This window comes from Cnephaeus nilssonii (genome assembly GCF_951640355.1).
Source record: "Cnephaeus nilssonii genome assembly, chromosome: 4".
NCBI classification, from domain to species: Eukaryota; Metazoa; Chordata; class Mammalia; order Chiroptera; family Vespertilionidae; genus Cnephaeus; species Cnephaeus nilssonii.
In genome coordinates this window covers 70,584,311-70,602,292 of record NC_137075.1, presented here as the reverse complement: position 1 = coordinate 70,602,292, position 17,982 = coordinate 70,584,311, and the positions used below count along the sequence as shown (strand labels likewise).

Here is a 17,982-nt window from a genome sequence, read left to right as displayed (position 1 = left end):
GCGGCACCAGGGCTCAAAGGGCGTCTGCCAAGTGAGCGGGGTTCCTCTGGCAAGTGGGGTCCCTCGGCCTAGCCTATGGGCGATCGGGCTGAAACCGGCAGTCTGACATCCCCCAAGGGATCCCAGAGTGCGAGAGGGCACTCTGCAAAGTTGCTGTTGCTCCTCAGCTCCTGCATTGAGTGTCTGCCCCCTGGTGGTCAGTGTGTGTCATACCTCCCGGCCATTCAGTCAGCCAGTCAGCCGGTTGGCCAGTTGCTTAGCCTTTTATAAATATAGATTTTTCTTGGTTTTTCAAAGATCTAACTTTGACAATCAAGTTGTAAGTACAGAATAGGCAGAATATTTGATTTAACCTGGATTGTGTTTTAGCCAGATGGGCAGGGGAGTGATTATAAAGACTGACAATGGAATTGAAGCAGGGTTATAAGGCAAGAGAGGACCTGAGGAGGGTGGGGGGTGGCTGACAGTGAAAAGTGGTAGGATTGTAGGTCCTGGGGGGTTAGAGTTATGTGCTAGACTCAGTAACCTTGTCAGACGGAGGTATGGAGGTGGGAGGTAAGGGGAGGGAGGATGATAGACATTGAGATTATGGAGGAATTTGCAGTAATTGCTAATTAAAGCCCTGCAGTGGGACCATAACAGTGGGTGGTTAAGGTAGGGTTGAAGAAAGATCATTGGAGTCTATGGAGAAGGCCAAGGATTTTGAATGGATCATCTAGGGCAGTGGTCGGCAAACTCATTAGTCAACAGAGCCAAATATCAACAGTACAACGATTGAAATTTCTTTTGAGAGCCAAATTTTTTTAAAAATATATTTTATTGATTTTTTACAGAGAGGAAGAGAGAGGGATAGAGAGTTAGAAACATCGATGAGAGAGAAACATCGATCAGCTGCCTCTTGCACACCCCCTACTGGGGATGTGCCCGCAACCAAGGTACATGCCCTTGACCGGAATCGAACCTGGGACCCTTGAGTCCGCAGGCCGACGTTCTATCCACTGAGCCAAACTGGTTTCGGCGGGAGCCAAATTTTTTAAACTTAAACTTCTTCTAACGCCACTTCTTCAAAATAGACTCGCCCAGGCCATGGTATTTTGTGGAAGAGCCACACTCAAGGGGCCAAAGAGCCGCATGTGGCTCACGTGCCGCAGTTTGAAGAAGTTTAAGTTTAAAAAATTTGGCTCTCAAAAGAAATTTCAATCGTTGTACTGTTGATATTTGGCTCTGTTGACTAATGAGTTTGCCGACCACTGATCTAGGGGGATAATAAAATCACCAAGGATTATGACAGGAGTAGTATTGGAGAAAATGACAGTGTGATGAGGGGAGTGACACTGGCTGGGGTGGTACTAGTATATGACACTAACAAGACAGAGTGGTGAGTTGAATAATCTGATGAAATGCAAAGTAAGTGGTAGAAGGTTAGGTGGTGGAGGGGAAGGTAACTGTCTGGAAATGACAGTGAGGAGAAAAGAAAAAATAAAATATGAAAAGAAGGAAATCTTCAAAGAAGCAGTTCAAGAAAATTTCCCAGAACTGAAAGATTCAGGCTTTCAAATAGAAAGACCCCATTAAGTCCCAGCATAGTGGATGAATGTAGAGCCACACCAAAGCATCTCATCTTAAAATTGGGAACAAAAGTATTCTCAAATTTTCTAGAAAGAAAAAAGAATTTTGCAGTTAAAGGGTCAAGAATCAGAATGGCATTGGACTTCTCAATTGCAGCCCTGTAAAATGAAGAAAATGGAGCAATGCTTTCAGAATTCTCAGAAGTAACTTGAACTTTGAATTTTATTAGCAGACAACTGTAGTTATGAAAGTAGAATAAAGACACTTTTAGAAACGCAAGCTCACAAAAAATATGTATTCCATACTTCCACTCATGGGAAGTGCTAGAGAATGGGAGCAAGGGGGCAAATCAGTCAAGAAGATATGGGTAACAGGCCAGTTGACCTCATACAAGAGGGAGAATAAGAGATCTCCAGGACGATGATGAAGTGAGTTCTCAGGAGGAAATTTGCACAGCAGGTCAAGTAGCAACAGTTCATATTGGACATTTCTGCAGAAAAGTCTCCAAGAAGAAGGAATAGTTAGTATACCTAATATATTTGAAGTATTAAGAGGGTTAGACAATTGTGCAAAAGTTTAGGAATAAATTAGTAAGAAATATATACAAAAATAGAAAAAGAATGGTATAACTATAGTGAAAAAAAGTTGTTTAAAAAAGGAAAAGTGCTAGTTTTGTACTGTATGGGTCATTTGTAAATAATAATTACTGACTCATAACAATGTAAATATGGACTATTTTTTAAAAAAAATATATTTTATTGATTTTTTACAGAGAGGAAGGGAGAGGGATAGAGAGTTAGAAACACTGATGAGAGAGAAACATCGATCAGCTGCCTCTTGCACACCCCCTACTGGGGATGTGCCCGCAACCAAGGTACATGCCCTTGACCGGAATCGAACCCAGGACTCTTCAGTCTGCAGGCTGACGCTCTATCCACTGAGCCACACCGGTCAGGGCATGGACTATTGATTTAATAAAAATTAGAACTATATTGGGAAAATTGAGGGGATAGAAATGTGTACATTTGTGGAGTGGGGTTTTGGAGAAGAGAGCTAATTTACCATCTTCCACAGTGGGAAGTTAGTAGATAATACTAACACAAAAAAATTAGGAAATAAGAGTATAAGGATGTAATTTAGAGACTTGGTGGTAAATACCCAAAGAAACAGTGAAAGAGTTGAAACTAGTTGTCCCTTGGAAAGAAATTAGAAATGGGGTAGAAGGTAAACTTTTTTTTTTCTTAATGTGTATAATGATTTATCTCTTTAAACTATATTTAAGAACAAGTTTCATTAAAGAAAACTAAGCCAGAAACAATGAACAGATATATACATATCTATAATAATAAAAGTGTAATATACTAATTAGACCGGGCAGCCGAACGACCTTCCAGACGAAGCCGAAGCTGCAAGGGCCGAGACAGCCACTGCGGCTGTGAGGGCCGAGCCCCTTGCATGAATTTTGTGCATCGTGCCAATAGTTGTATGGTGGATTCATATTCTCTTCCCTGCTGCTAGGAAGAAGCTATCACAGATTTTTCATGTTATATTCTCAAGTATAACTCATTTTATACTCCTCCTTAATTCTTCTCTTAGTTTGAATGGGATGACTTTTCATAACTTCTTTAACCACTTGCATTTTCCCAACTGAAATACCTACAAAGGATTTTTCTTTAAATATAATAGAGCACAAAAGGGTGTAGGGCAGTCTAGAGAATAGAAGTTTATGTAGAGCTACACAAACTAACTTTTCCTCTCTCTTATCTCTTCTTCAGAGCACAGGGCAGTCATGGAAGCTGCTTTTGTGTATGGGAACACATACCAATTTGTCTTAACTACAGAAATCGCCCTTTTGGAAAGTATTGGGTATGTATAAGAGGAGCATGTCAACAATTTTAAGTTTACTTATTTAACATTAGTTATTTATCATTTCCTTTATGCTCTCACAGCGTGGACTTGTCTAAGAGGAATTGTAAGCAGATGTGAATATATAAATTAAACCTGAAGTCTCCTTCATTACAATCATTTGCTGTACTACCGTCTGAATTAATTTAAATATGCAGAAGTGATGTTAGACTAAGGTGAATGAAAACAATATGGATAAGCTACAAGACGTGATCCTGTGAGTGACCAAGTATATTGTAGGAATAGATATCCCACAGTGATGAGATAGGTGATAACAGCTTTCATAATTAAACTCCAGAAATTATTTTTGAGAGTTCTGTAAGTTACTTTGTCATAACTTTTTTGAATGGATTGTTGTAGATTTTATTTATTTATTTATTTATTTATTTATTTATTTATTTTTTGATCTACTTCCTAGCTTACAATTTTAGGTAGAGGCTTTCTTTTGACTGTTGTCTGGGCAAATGTAGGGTTACATTTTTCTTTAGTATTTAGGCACACAAGGAATAACCAGTGCATTTTAAAGACTTTAAATTTGGCTTTAAAATGCTCTTCAGGAAAATTAAACCAAAGCAAGGCCAAATGGTGACTGTGTGACCTTTTTATACCATGCAAGTTTTTGAGTCCTTTTGCTGACCTTTCAGAAAATAGTGATTATTTGATAATAATCACACAAAATTAATTAAATCCCATTTTACAACTCTGTAAATTTAGAGGTTAGTGCATAGGAAACTGATAAAGTTAAATGATTTGGGGCAAGGGGAATGGGTTGGCAGAAAATAAAGTTTCTACAAAGTGGAGGTTATATTTTTTGTGCTTTTTTGTTGTTGTTAATCCTTGCCTGAGGACATTCTTTTTTTTTTTTTTAATATATTTTATTGATTTTTTTTACAGAGAGGAAGGGAGAGGGATAGAGAGCTAGAAACATCCATGAGAGAGAAACATCGACCAGCTGCCTCCTGCACACCCCCTACTGGGGATGTGCCCGCAACCAATGTACATGCCCTTGACTGGAATCGAACCTGGGACCCTTCAGTCCGAAGACCGACGCTCTATCCACTGAGCCAAACTGGTTTCGGCAAGGAGGACATTCTTTCTATTGCTTTTTCAGAGAGAGAGTGTAAGGGTGGGAGGGGAGAGAGAGAGAGAGAGACAGAGAGAAACATGGATGTAAGAGAGACATATTGACTGGTTGCCTCCCACCAGGGCTGGGGATGGAACCTGCAATCCAGGTACGTGCTCTTGACCGGGAATGGAACCTGTGACCCTTCAGTGCTTGGGCCAGCGCTCTAACCAATGAGCCACCGACCAGGGCAGAAGTTACATTTTTATTGCTCTGTATGGCAGCCAGCATTCCTTTAAGAGTCTTCTTAATCATTCTGCTGGTTCCCTCATTAATGAGTTAAATAAAACTTTGATGCATGTTTACTATTTGTATAAGAATTAAGGTTTTTAACAATTTGAGAGTTATACTGACAATACCATAAAGCTTTATTGTAAGTAGTCACTGAATCTCAAGATACAATAAAGCAGTTGTTTAGCCAGCTACTTTGCTACTCCCAACGGCCAATTTCCCATCCTGGAATAGGGGAAGTCTTGTTATTCTCCACCCCGTGGTGATGCTGTGGTAGCACCATGGTTTCTCTTAGGGTTAGTTGTTTGTACTTTCTCTTGTGTTACCAGCTTGTTTTCTAGATAATAATTGCATGTAATGGTGACACACATAAAACACAAAGGGTGGTTATTTACTGAGAGTCTATAGATAGGTCCTATCGTTTACTTTACAAATCCTGTTCAGCAAGATTGACTACATATATTTTTTATTCTGACCTATGACTAAACACAGTAATGTTCTTTTCTTTTTTAAAAAAATATATTTTATTGATTTTTTACAGAGAGGAAGAGAGAGGGACAGAGAGCTAGAAACACCAATGAGAGAGAAACATTGACCAGCTGCCTCCTGCACACCCCCCACTGGGGATGTGCCCGCAACCAATGTACATGCCCTTGACCGGAATCGATCCTGGGACCTCCCAGTCCGCAGACCGACGCTCTATCCACTGAGCCAAACCGGTTTCAGCCATAGTAATGTTCTGGAAGGGTATTTGCTCTTCTCCGCTTTTAAAATGGGAATTAAAAAATGTACAGTTATTCTCTTTTTTTGTATATGTTGTATTGGAGACGTTTGAATTCTCGTTTGTTCATGGATGACAAGATGGTGAGGAGTCATACCTGGACCTGCTGTGATAGGGAAGGACTGTGGATAGAATATGGTGGTTCTGTGACACCACTTCTGGGTGAAGTAGTTGGCTGTAACTTTGAATTGTCTCCTAATGGGGGGCAGTTGAATGCCTTTTCTTCTTTCATGTGTTTATTCTTTCATTTAAAAAATATGTATTGAATCCCTTCTGTGCGTTAGGCATTATTCCAGTTGCTGAGGCTATCACAGTGGATAAGAGTACTATTTTAATTGTTATATAGTGTTGGATGTTAGTATGCTTGAAATTAAGTGTTGGTTAATAAGAGTATACATTGACAGGTATTAAAAGAGGTAGCATGCCTTAGAGACATTAGTACTTTCTGCTACCTCCCTATATTCCCTTCTTAAAGAATCTGTGTATAGGCCAAAAAGGGTGTTACCCTCACCCCATACATATCACATTCAATTAAATCAGAGGCAGCTACCTGACCTAGGGCCAACCAGTTCATTCGTTTACTTGAGCAAATGCCATCATCTCTCCCAGAAACTTAGAATTGGGCATAGAAAAACAATTATACAGTGGTTGTGGCTCCCTTGCTCACTGGATTGTTTTGCCCATATAGAAAGAAGTAAAGCTGAGAGCATTGTCTTTATACAGAGTTTGGAGTTGAAGAATATTAATGGCAAAATGAAGGTCTTGCAGAACTCTTGCTGTTCAGATCTCTACATTTACTCTCTGATCTAATTACTTTAATTTTCCTTGTATTCTCTGAGATACTCTTCTAAACTTCCAATAAATGTTTCTCCCCCACCTCCCTTTTTGGTTTCTGTTATCTATCACCAAATAATCCGTGATTAAGTAACTTTCCAGCATTATTATTTCAGAGGTTATGATACGAATTCTAGGCTCAGCTAGGTCCTCCTGCTCTCGACACTTTCCTTTTAGTATGTGACTATTTCGGATCCTCTTCAAAAAGTTATGTACTTTGTGCCTTGGCTATACTGTTTCTTTTGTCGGAAATACCCATTTGCTTTATCTTCTTGGAGAGGTCTTTTTCTCCCTTGCTGTTTTTAATCTCTATGATGATTTTCCTGAACACTTTTTCTCTCCTCCCCAACTTTAGGCAGAATTAAATATTTGTTTTCCATAGCACTTTGTATATTATAGCAATTATAAACGACATTTTAATTGTTTTACTAAATATATCTCCTTTAGTGTAAGCCTCTCATGAATTTGAATTGTCTTAATCATCTTAGTCTTTTGTATTTTAGCATAGGGCCAGATATACAGTAGGTATTAAGTAAATCTTTGATCATTTTTTAAAATCATTGAATCTATTAGAGATGCTTTAAAATTGAAATCAATGAACCTTGGAACTCAGTTTAAGCATGTAGCAAGAAATAAAACAACATTTTAAAAATTAAAAAATTTGCAATATTTGCCAAACTCTACTAATGCCATATGAAGACTTTTAAAAATGCTATTTTAATTTTGGCAAATCTTACTTTCCCACTATAAGTTTATCTTTGAATTCTCATATTGAAGGGAATGCCAAAACTCAAATTATAAGCCATATTTGCCGAGTTTTATAATATTTCAGATACAACCTTACAGACTCCCACAAAGTGTCATATGGTTTCTATCTTAAGGCATGTGTTGGCTGAAGTTTATTCAAAACAGATTTGGATTTAAATTAAACCTAGAAAATTTGTGTTTGAAAGCTTTATTTAAGATATCTCTAGAAAGGAAACTCTATTTGAAGATAATCTTATTGTCCTCAAGGTGACAGCCTTTTATTTTAAAAAAATATTATGTCGACCTACCTATAACCCAATTTAGAAACTACCATGAAAGAATTCAGGAAAATAATAGCTTACACAACTCATGTGGTTTGTTAAAAATATTACAGTTAATTTTCTTTAATATTCTGTATCTTTAGCTTGGGTCCATTTTATTTTAATGTTATACTCTTTTAGGCTTTTACTAAAACATTCATTCAAAAGCATGAGACTTTAAGAGATGTGTTATGTCTTTCTGGATGGTAGAAGGATCACACATCAAACTTCAAGTGAGTCTGTCCCTGATTTTTAATTTACAGAATGGAGGATATAAAATATGCACATCTCTACTTTTTTCATTGTAAAGAAGTCTTGGACTTGACCCAACAATGTAGAAGAACACTAATGGGACAGCCATTGACTACAGTTGACATTTATCGATTTATTAAGTCAATGGAAGCACCTCTGCTGGTATGTGTCTTATTTTAATGTATTGGATAATTCATATGTTAAATTTATTGCTTTGGTTCACAGATATGCATTTTACTTAGATGAGCTATATCTTTTCCTTGAACATATATGTCTTGAATTTAGGGGAATTTAGGAATATTTCCTTATTAAAGGTAGAAGAGATGATACATTGTTCATAAAATGAATATTTCATGCCTTGAAGTGTTGTTGTATTGAAACCCAAATAGAGCCTTGTGTAATGGAATTATTCTATGGTAGTTATAATGCACTGTGACCATGCTGAGATCGCAAAGACCACATCATGGTCAAGAAAAGATCTCTTGTGAATATTTTTATCACTATTTTAAAAGTTGGTAAATATTGGCAATATAGCATTTCTAGTGTTTCTCTTTTCTTAGTATTAGCCTGGAAGAATTTTATGGAGACTCAGTAGGTGTTGGTGATCAGCAGACTTTTCTCTGAAAGTTCAACGGGTTGTCCTGAGCATGTGTAAAACCTTCAGTAGGCCTTTTCACTGTCCTTTTTATATAAAAACTAGAGGCCCAGTGCAAGAATTTGTGCACAGGGTGGGAGTCTGGCCGGCTTGGCCCCAATCGGGGTGGATTGGGGCCGGGCCTGTCAGGTGGAGGAGATGGCTGGGGGGAGGGTCCGAGGACAATTGGCCAGCGGGCCATGCCCTGGATTGGGGTAGGGGGGCTGATTGTGGGCAGGGCTGGCGGTGGGGAGGGGCTGTGGGTGGTGGGCTGGCCAGCCCCACCCCTGAATGGGGTGGAGGGTGGCCAATCCGGGGTCAGCAGCCTGGGGGAGGGGCCATGGGTGGTTGGCTGGCCGGCCCTGCCCCTGATCAAAGTAGGGGGGAGCAATCGGGCGCAGAGATGAGTCGGGGGAGGGGCCACAGTCCATTCGGAGTGGTGGGGCCGGCCGGGGGTAGTGGCCACAGGCAGTTGGCCGGCTGGCCCTGCTCCTGATCGGGGTTTGGGGGGCCGACCTGGGGTGGGGCCGGCCGGGGGGAGGGGCCGTGGGGGGGGGGTTGGCCGGCCACCACACCCTCAATCAGGGTGGGAGAGGCTGATCAGGGGCGGGGCTGGCTGGGGGGAAGGGCCGAGGGAGGTTGGCCAGCTGGCCCCACCCCACGATCAGACTGGTTCGCTGGCCGCAGTGGGCGTCATAGCGATCAGTCGTTTGGTCATTCCGGCATTATGGTTGCTGGCTTTTTATATGTATAGATGGTGCAGGTGTATTACAAATAATTCAAACAGTGCAGCAAAGTGTAAAGAAAAAAAATTTTAAAGCTGCCTATTCCAATCATTCAGAAATAAGCTGTTAGGTAACCATCATAACAGTCATAAAGACATTCACAAATAGAGGGATGAATGGATTAATGGAAATATAATATTGCCTATGGTACTTTTTAGTAAGAAAAAGAAACTGGTATAAAACAAGGGATTATGGAACTTTAAAAAATATATGTTTTTAGTGATTTTAAGAGAGAGAGAAAGAGGGAAGGAGAGAGAGAAACATCTGTTGGCTGCCTCTTGCATGCCCTTTACTGGTGATTGAGCTCACAATCTCAGCATGTGCCCTGACCAGAATTGAAATGCAACCTTTCAGTACATGGGTTGATGATCAACTGAGCTACTGGCCAGGGCAGGGTTATGGAACTTTTGATAAACCATTTCTTCATCATTAGAGGGCTCTTAGGAAATATTGTCCTAAGTGTTGAAAATAATTATAAAAAACATTAGGAGATTAAATCATTTTTTAAAAAAACTATGTTTTCATTTAAGATAGTATTGATTCACCCCTTGCTGTGAAAGATAAGAAAATTAATTTCAGACATTTATTTCCATCCCAGCTCCCCCTACCCTGCTGATTATTGTTAGTTTTGTGTTATTTTTACATTATTAAGATTGATAGTATTTATGTTGTTCTGTAACCATAGTTCCCACTTTTTAAAAAGCCTTGCTTCTACATTTAAATAGATTCAGAGCTCACCAGTCCCAGTTTTACTGGCCTCATCGCTGAGTTCTTTGAGTCAATTTTGTTTAGTTTGATTTTGGCTTCAAACAGTGTTTTTTAAAAAGCAGTACATAAGTCTTTCCTTTCTCTTCATACAGAGGAGGAGCATTTATCTTATTTCCATGGGGAGAATACTCTCTGAATTGGTTTTGATCTCCCATTTCAGCATAGAGCCCCAAAAGGAAGATATCAGTTCACTGTACCGTTCTTCACTATTTCTCTCCAGACTCATTTCCTTTGCTTTCAATATTGAGATATTATTAAGAATTCTCAGGATTTTGTCTACATAGCAGTACTGTTTTTGCCATTGGGGGCAGGATTAGGACTCATCCCAAGCTTTACTAAAAATGTGTTTCTTCCTTGGCTACAGCATTCTGACTTGAAGTTGTGCCCTTTTTCTAAAATTTCTGCTCATGACTTTTCTCTTGCTGTTCTAAAAACATTTTTTTTTTTTAAGATAGGTAATGAGAAGGGAGATTTTCAGATCTTATTTCACTTTGTTATACTTACCAGGAATTATGTAATCGTAGTTTTGAAATCAGTGCCTGGTTGGAGAGCCAAGCCGAGAATCTAAACCCTAAACCATGGTGTCAGCCTAGAAAGGCTGGGCAACCCAAGAAGCACAGGATGGTGGACTCAGGGTTACTCAGGATCCCCAGAAAGGGATCTTCCGCCTGAAGACAGAAGTCTGGTGCTAGCATTCCAGGAACTGAGAGTGGGAAGGGGGCTGGGTAGCCTCTCAGTATTTGCTTACTTAATTCCCCTGCTTTTGGCATGCTGTTCACACACTCTGCTGTTCCCAATCCCCTGTCCCCTCCCCCCATTTCTCCTGGTTTGAGGGACAGTTTCCTCTGCTCATGGAGTTGGGGAGGGGAATCTAACTGCTTCTCCAAAGTTTTTACCTATTCCTCCCTTTAAAAGATCCTTCCTGCCATCCCTCTTCCATTATTTCTTTCCCAGCTTCAGCGATACCAGGCACTGACAGTTCCTGAGCCATTGTAGGATTTATTCTGCAGTTAAAATGGAATTGTTTCTTAGCTTTCTTTCCTTCACGGCTTAGAGTTTTGTTTTGTAGAGTCAGTGATTCTGTTCTCCAGCATCCAAAATTTTGCTGACTTTTCTCTTTTCATTTCTTCATGTATGTATGTTTTTCTCTTCTAAAATATCCTACTGCTGTAGTTTTCCTGGGATTTTTGGAGGGAGTGAAATTAGCTGTGTGTATTCAAGCTGCGGTGGTAACTCAGATGTTCCTCATTGTTTTGTAGTGTGTTATTACATGTGAAATTCTTATATGAAAAAATGTATTCCTTAGTTATCTCTTCTATTTTATTTGAAATATCTATCTTTATCAGTACCACACTGTGTTTTTTTTCTTTATACTATTCTTATTCCTTATGGGTTGTAATTTTATGTTTAACCTCATAAAATTTTGTTAGTTTTATAATGCTTAAACCAAATAGGTACATTGGAAGCATTAAACTTAGAAATTATGAGACCATTTCTGATAACATTAGATTTATTTCACAGACTTGTTCTTTTACTTGTGACTTTATTCATAAGAATCAGCAGGGTTTAAATCCAAAAGTTGGAACATTATTATCACATTTTGTTCTTTTTTTAAAATGAAGACTGAAGTTGCTGAAGATCCTCAGCAAGTTTCAACTGTTCATCTCCAACTAGGATTACCTCTGGTGTTTATTGTTAGTCAACAAGCTACATATGAAGCTGATAGAAGAACTGCAGAATGGATTGCTTGGCGTCTTCTGGGAAAAGCAGGAGTTCTGCTCTTGTTAAGGTATCTTAAATGTGCCATATTCACTGTGTTTAATAAAACACTAACATTTTTCTCATATTTAAATGTGGTAATCTGTTCACTTGTAAGTAAACTCAAATCTATACTAGATTCTAATATTGTTAGAACAAGTTGCTGAGCTGAAGTCTAAAATTATTAGCATGGTTAAAATTTAGACATTAAAATTTGTCTAAATGAAGATATAAAGATAGAGCTCAGAAAATTTGGTTTGTGTTTATATATGAAATTTCTGAGTCACGAAATTGTCATCTTTTTTCATAAATTTCTTTTTAGTATGAGAACTTACAGTTCTATTTTAGATTGACATCCTGGATGACTGTTATCCTTCAGATTAGCAACATAAAACATTTATTTCCATTTTGAAAAAGGGACTCTTTGGAAGTGGACATTCCTCAGCAAGCTAATGTGGTCTTCAAAAGAGAAGAGGTTAGTCATTTTGTGGATTGGTCTACAATGTCTGCTTGTTTAAAGAAACATATGTTTATTATAGAAAAATTCTGTAAATTGCCACTATTCAAACATACTTGCTATTATATTTTGGTGTGTTTTTCCATTTGTTAGTTTGTCTTTTTCACCATATTCATATACAGTCAAACCTCATTTCTCGAACATCTCCCATCTCGAACAGTTGGTTCTCGACCAAGTTGTTCACAGAAAAAATGTCTCAGTTGTCGAACCAAACTTTTCGGTTTTTGAATTGATAACCCTTTCAAGCTGATACCTTAGGATGACAAAAAGCATCTCCCAGGCGACACATGAAAGAGAATGCTTTTGTTGCTGGTAAAGTCCACCGTAGCATAGTTTTAAAACATAAAGAGGCCATCAAGAGTGCTAATGTTGCTAAGGATGTGAAGGAAACAATGATCACAGGCAACTGAAGAAGTAGAAAAACTATTGTTGATTAGGATAAATGAAAGCAGGTAGCTAGTGATGACATTTCAGGGGCAATGATATGTGAAGAGCAAAGATGCTGCATGCTGCCCTGCAGGACACCCCTGTGAGGAATGCTGCAGGTGATTAGTTTAAGGCTAGGAGGGGGTGGTTCGATAAATTAAGAAAAGAAGTGTTTATAGAGTAAACAGTACATTAGACATGTACTGTATATAAGAAAGGTTAAAACAGGGTCACATTTGGGGGTCTAGAATGGATTAATTCAGTTTACTTTATTTCTAATGGGAAAAAATGATTTGGTTTTGGAACAAATCACTTCTTGAATAGCCTTTAGAATGAATTAAGTTTGAGAACCAAGGTTCCACTGTGTGTATTTATATATTTTTAAAAGAAAATTAGGATCATGCTATATATCTTACCTTTCACTTAAAATGATATTTAATTACTTATTATTGTGCTGTGATGCCTGCCTTTGTATACTGTTTTGAATATCACTCATTCTTTTGGCTAAATTTTTGGAAGTGAAATGTGTCAAAGGAAATGGGAATTTTTAAGGCTTTTAAAATACATTGCTCCCAGCCCTGGTTGGGTCAAGCGCAGGAGACAACCGATCCATATGTCTCTCACATTTATGTTTCTCTCTCCCTCCCTCCCTCCCTCCCTCCCTTCCTTCCTCTCCCTTTTTTCCCCCTGCTTCTAAAAATCAATGGAAAAAATATCCTTGGGTGAGGATTTTTTAACAACAACAAAATAATCATCAAACTATACACTTACAATTTGTGTTCTTTTCTCTGTGAATGTTATACCTCAATAAAAAAGTTTACCACGTCTGGCTGGCATGGTTCAGTGGTTAAGTGTTGACCTATGAACCAGGAGGTCATGGTTTGATTCCCTGTCAGGGCATATGCCTGGGTTGTGGGCTAGATCCCCAGTGTGGAGTGTGTAGGAGGCAGCCGATCAGTGATTCTCTCTCATCTTTGATGTTTCTTTCTCTCCCTCTCCCTTTTTCTCTGAAATAAATAAAAAATATATTTTAAAAAGTTTACCACAACAATTTCTATGTATATTTGGGATAAATTCAGTTTGATTTTATTGATTTTTTTTATTCCTATTCCTTTTAGCTCCATTATGTTTCTGCAGAAGTAAAAAATTTCTTGCTTTGAATATAGTATTGAAAAGATGAAGATATGTGATATCAAAGAACAGACACACTTAAAGTTTTTTCTTTAGCTTTATTCTACTGTATAGTTAGGGATAGTTTACTAAAGTAATTTAATTGCAGTTGGCCATTAGCAAAGAAATTTTAATGGCATAATGTCACCTGGAATAGAATTTGTCATTCTTAAAATACCTGGGAGCAGATAACATTTTTTATGTTTATAGCTAAATAGGCAATTAATACTCTTTAGTGGGATTATATTGATTGGCTCTTTTTGCAATAAAATTGTATATATTTAATTCCATTTTATATTTAGGTAGGATTTACTGTTACATGTAAAATGTTTCAGATTTCAGTATAATGTAATTGTGAAAAAAAGCAAGCGAGACTTCCTTTTTAAATTTTATTTAACACTTGCAGTTACACTCGATATTATTTTATATTAGTTTCAGGTATTTAGCATAGGGGTTAGATAGTCATTTACTTTACAAAGTATTCCCCATATTTCAAGTACAGACCTGGCACCATACATAGTTATTACAATATTATTGACTATATTGTCTATGCTATACTTTACAGCCCTATGACTATTTTGTAACTGCCAATTTGTAGTTCTTAATCCCTTCACCTTTTGCACTTAGTTCCGCCCCCCCCCCCCCCACCCTATCCACAAGCAAGACTTCCAGTTCTTTTTTGCCATCTGTTTCCGTAGTGCATACTATCTTTTTATATAAAGTATGCTTGGATACTTTTCAGAGTGACTGTGGAGTTAATTTCCTCTTTTGGTTTTATTGAATTTAAAATTGAAGTTCAAAGGTTTAACTTCATTGTAGTGTTAACAAGTATAATATTTTTTATATTAAAATGCTTTATTATATTTTAGTTACGTTTCTTAAAATTATTTGTAGGGAATGCCAGTGGAATTTTTGGTGTTACATGATGTTGATTTAGTAATATCCTATGTAGAAAATAACACATACATTGAGGAAACACGAGAAGATGAAGCCGATGACATGGAAGGTCCAGATATGGGTAATATGTTTTGTGATGCTCACCTCACCCATTCCTGCCCAGCATCCATTACGTCAGGAAAGTTCAATGAATTAACTTTCTCATAGAATGTATTCACATTCAAGACTAGGAAGAAACCTGAAGAAATTTATTTTGAGTCATTTTATCAAATTGCTAGGTGAAAAGATATAAGGATACCTTAATCTGTTTAGTGTGATAACTTTCATTGTTAGGCTTCTAGCTTCCCACATCTGTACCTTTATCTTCCACATCAGTTCTTTCAACCCTTCTGGCCTACTCCATGTTTAAAAACGACCCAGGAGCCACACATGGTGTTTTATTTTTATTATTCCTATTAGGAAGTGAAACTCTTAACAAACATATTTATAGTTATAAATAAATCTGATTGTTAACAATGTAGGGAGTAAGTTTCAATAGCGTTTTAATACTTTTATTTAACATGTTATTTCTGTTTTTTTAATTGCTCTTATTGCTTACATTTTTGAAGTATTCTACATTTTTTAAGGCTACTCCCCTTCATATTCTTTACTTTGTTATTCTCTGAGTTAGCCGATGTCACCTTCATTTTGTGGGTGAAGAATGTTTGTTTTAGCAGAGTTAAATGATCTGTCCAAAGTCATATAAATGGCATGTGGTGGAACCTGGATTAGAATAATCATTCTGACTTGAAATCTTATTTATGAGCATTATCATTCCTTTTTTCATGGCATCAATCCTGTTCTGTAATTGCTCATTTAATTTCTCTCTTCTCCACTAGTCTATACTATCTGTAAGGCAGGGGTTATGTCTTGTTCATTCTTGTATCCCATTTAGTAAATACTTGAATGTTTTATATAGTACTATTATTATGAACCCCAGGAAGGAAATAATTTGTATATTTTTTCATGAGGTCCATCATTATTATGTTCAAAGTTTGTATTATAAATTTAATAAGGATTCTGAGCTTTAACTGTTACCAGTAACCAGGTTCTTAGTTTGAGCTATGTTCTAGTTCTTTTCTAGAACATAGAGGTTAGAATTGCTTGTGGTTGAAGCCAGAGTTCTCCTCCATAGCATCATCATTCCATTGATAGACCTGTGTTCTGGTCTCTTGCTCCCTGCTGTTTTCCTATCATGATTCATATATTTTAGTCTTCAGAGTCAGGAAAATTGCACAATGTCAGTTTAATAAGATTTCTTTCCTCGGTAGGAGTCGCTGTTTTAAGATTTCCATGTTTTCACATCCCCTATTGCTTCCTGACTCTCTGCCCTTTATTGCCCTCTGTGTTGCTTTCTCTTTCTACAACTCCACCTGCCTTCTTTCCCTGGCCTAGTTCTCGTATTTCTTTTATAACTATGCCTTTTGTTTTTTGTTTTGTTGTAATTTTTGTTTGTTTGTTTGTATTAACTCCCTATGTTTGTAATGCATACTGGCTCATGATATTGTGTGATATCATGCCCATATAAATAATTTCCCCATCTTGTTTCATTTCCATTTATATAGGAATGATAGATGAGGGTTAGGAAAGAGTTTGTTACCATGTAGAAAAATGCCCTTCAGAGGAAATGGACACAGGATGAATCAGAATAAAATGGATTGAGTTCTACAAAAGGACAATATGGAAAAAAATAATTAAACTTGTATGACTTAAAAGAGTATATGTATTATGGATAGGTGAAAGGTATAGCTGAGTAGTGAGGAAATTTACAAGTGAGGGTAGCTTATTAAGAGAGAGAGACCAGAAAAGAGGGAAAGGAAATCTTGGAACAATATAGAGAAGAAAGGATGGATTAGGAAATAAGAAAGGAATGGCAGGAAAATGAAAAACATTATATACAGGGTGAGACAAAAGTAGGTTTACAGTTGTGAGTACATGAAACAGTTTGTTCTTGTATTACTTGTTAACTATTATATTATTTTCCATACACAAAACTATAAATCTACTTTTGTTCCACCATGTAAGAAATAAGAGAATAGCTTTTTATCAATTTGAGTATTGAGGGCATAACTTTTTAACGTCATAGAATGTGGTATCTAAAAGTACCTTAACCCATGGATACAGACAATAGTATAGTGAAGGCCTGAGGGCAGGTGTGGGTATGGGATGGAGGAGGTCAATGGGGAACAAAATGGGGACATCTACACTAAAGATTTTTAAAAAGTACCTTAAAGTTAATGTAGTGCAATGCTTATGTTTCACAGATTTGAACACTGAGGCCCAGAGAGTTATGAATTGGCTAGCATGATGCAATTGAAAATTGCTGAGATGTACTGAAATTTAGATCTAGTATTTTATTGTATAGTGTTAGAAGTTATATGGAAAATAATACTTTAGTTCTCCAACTATATTTGCCGGGAGCCAATTCCAGCATGTCATAATTACAAGAGTTTCATCAAAAGGTTGATGAAACTTGGGGGCTCAACAAGGGCTGAGTCACATATGCAATCACCTGTTGGAATGGCTGAAAGGCACTTCCCCCAAACCTGAATAGGATGATTGTTTGCTGCCAGACAGCTCAGGGCATCTCAATCTACATGTTATTGCCTCCTGTTGGCCAAACACCTGAACAGCTGTAGGCTATTCCCCAATCTGACAATGCTTCTGTACCCTACCCTTTGAAGTGTATTATCTCTACCTTGCCTTAGGACAAATTGTGTTAATAAAAAGCAAGGGTCCTGAGACAAGGAGAAACTTTAGCTCCTTTAGCTGAAGCTCCTCTGACCCCCAGTGCCTTTCAAAATTATCTTTCGTCTCTGGACTCTTATTTAATCTACACACAGCCTTTCTCCAGATTGCTGAAGCCTTTGTAATGCTGGAACAAGAACCCCGGCCTATATTGTCTTCCTCACTTTCTCCCTTTCTTTAACTGTGTTATTACAGAGAATTATGAACTTACAAAGTAGACAGGATAATAAAACAAATCTCCTGGTATCCATTATCTGGCCCCATCCAACTACCATCAACCCATGGCTATCCTGTTCTAACCACTACCACCCCTTATTTTGTAGCAAACACCAAATATATAATTTCATTCATTAATATTTCCCTGTGTATTTCAGAGATATAAGGATTTCTCTTTTAAAATTACCATAATTGTTGCTATTACTACATCTAAAACCCAGTAATCTTAATACTATCAGCTATGTAGTCAGTGTTTGCACTT

At 37.6% G+C, this 17,982-nt stretch overlaps 1 protein-coding gene across 5 annotated transcripts in view; it reads left to right on the top strand.

Moving 5' to 3' along the window:
* Nucleotides 1–17,982, top strand: part of TXNDC16 (thioredoxin domain containing 16) — a 115,766-nt gene that overhangs the window by 32,923 nt on the left and 64,861 nt on the right. For 4 of the 5 annotated variants that reach the window (XR_013813421.1, XM_079768902.1, XM_079768900.1 and 1 more), the window contains 5 exons: nucleotides 3,345–3,435; nucleotides 7,774–7,924; nucleotides 11,572–11,738; nucleotides 12,125–12,182; nucleotides 14,715–14,838. Coding sequence is in view for 4 of the 5 variants with exons in the window: in XM_079768902.1 (XP_079625028.1) it covers nucleotides 3,345–3,435; nucleotides 7,774–7,924; nucleotides 11,572–11,738; nucleotides 12,125–12,182; nucleotides 14,715–14,838 (591 nt within the window). In the remaining variant the exon portion in view is untranslated. Of the gene's footprint in view, nucleotides 1–3,344; nucleotides 3,436–3,580; nucleotides 3,692–7,773; nucleotides 7,925–11,571; nucleotides 11,739–12,124; nucleotides 12,183–14,714; nucleotides 14,839–17,982 lie in introns of those variants that run through there. The other variant, XM_079768903.1, reaches the window with a different exon arrangement.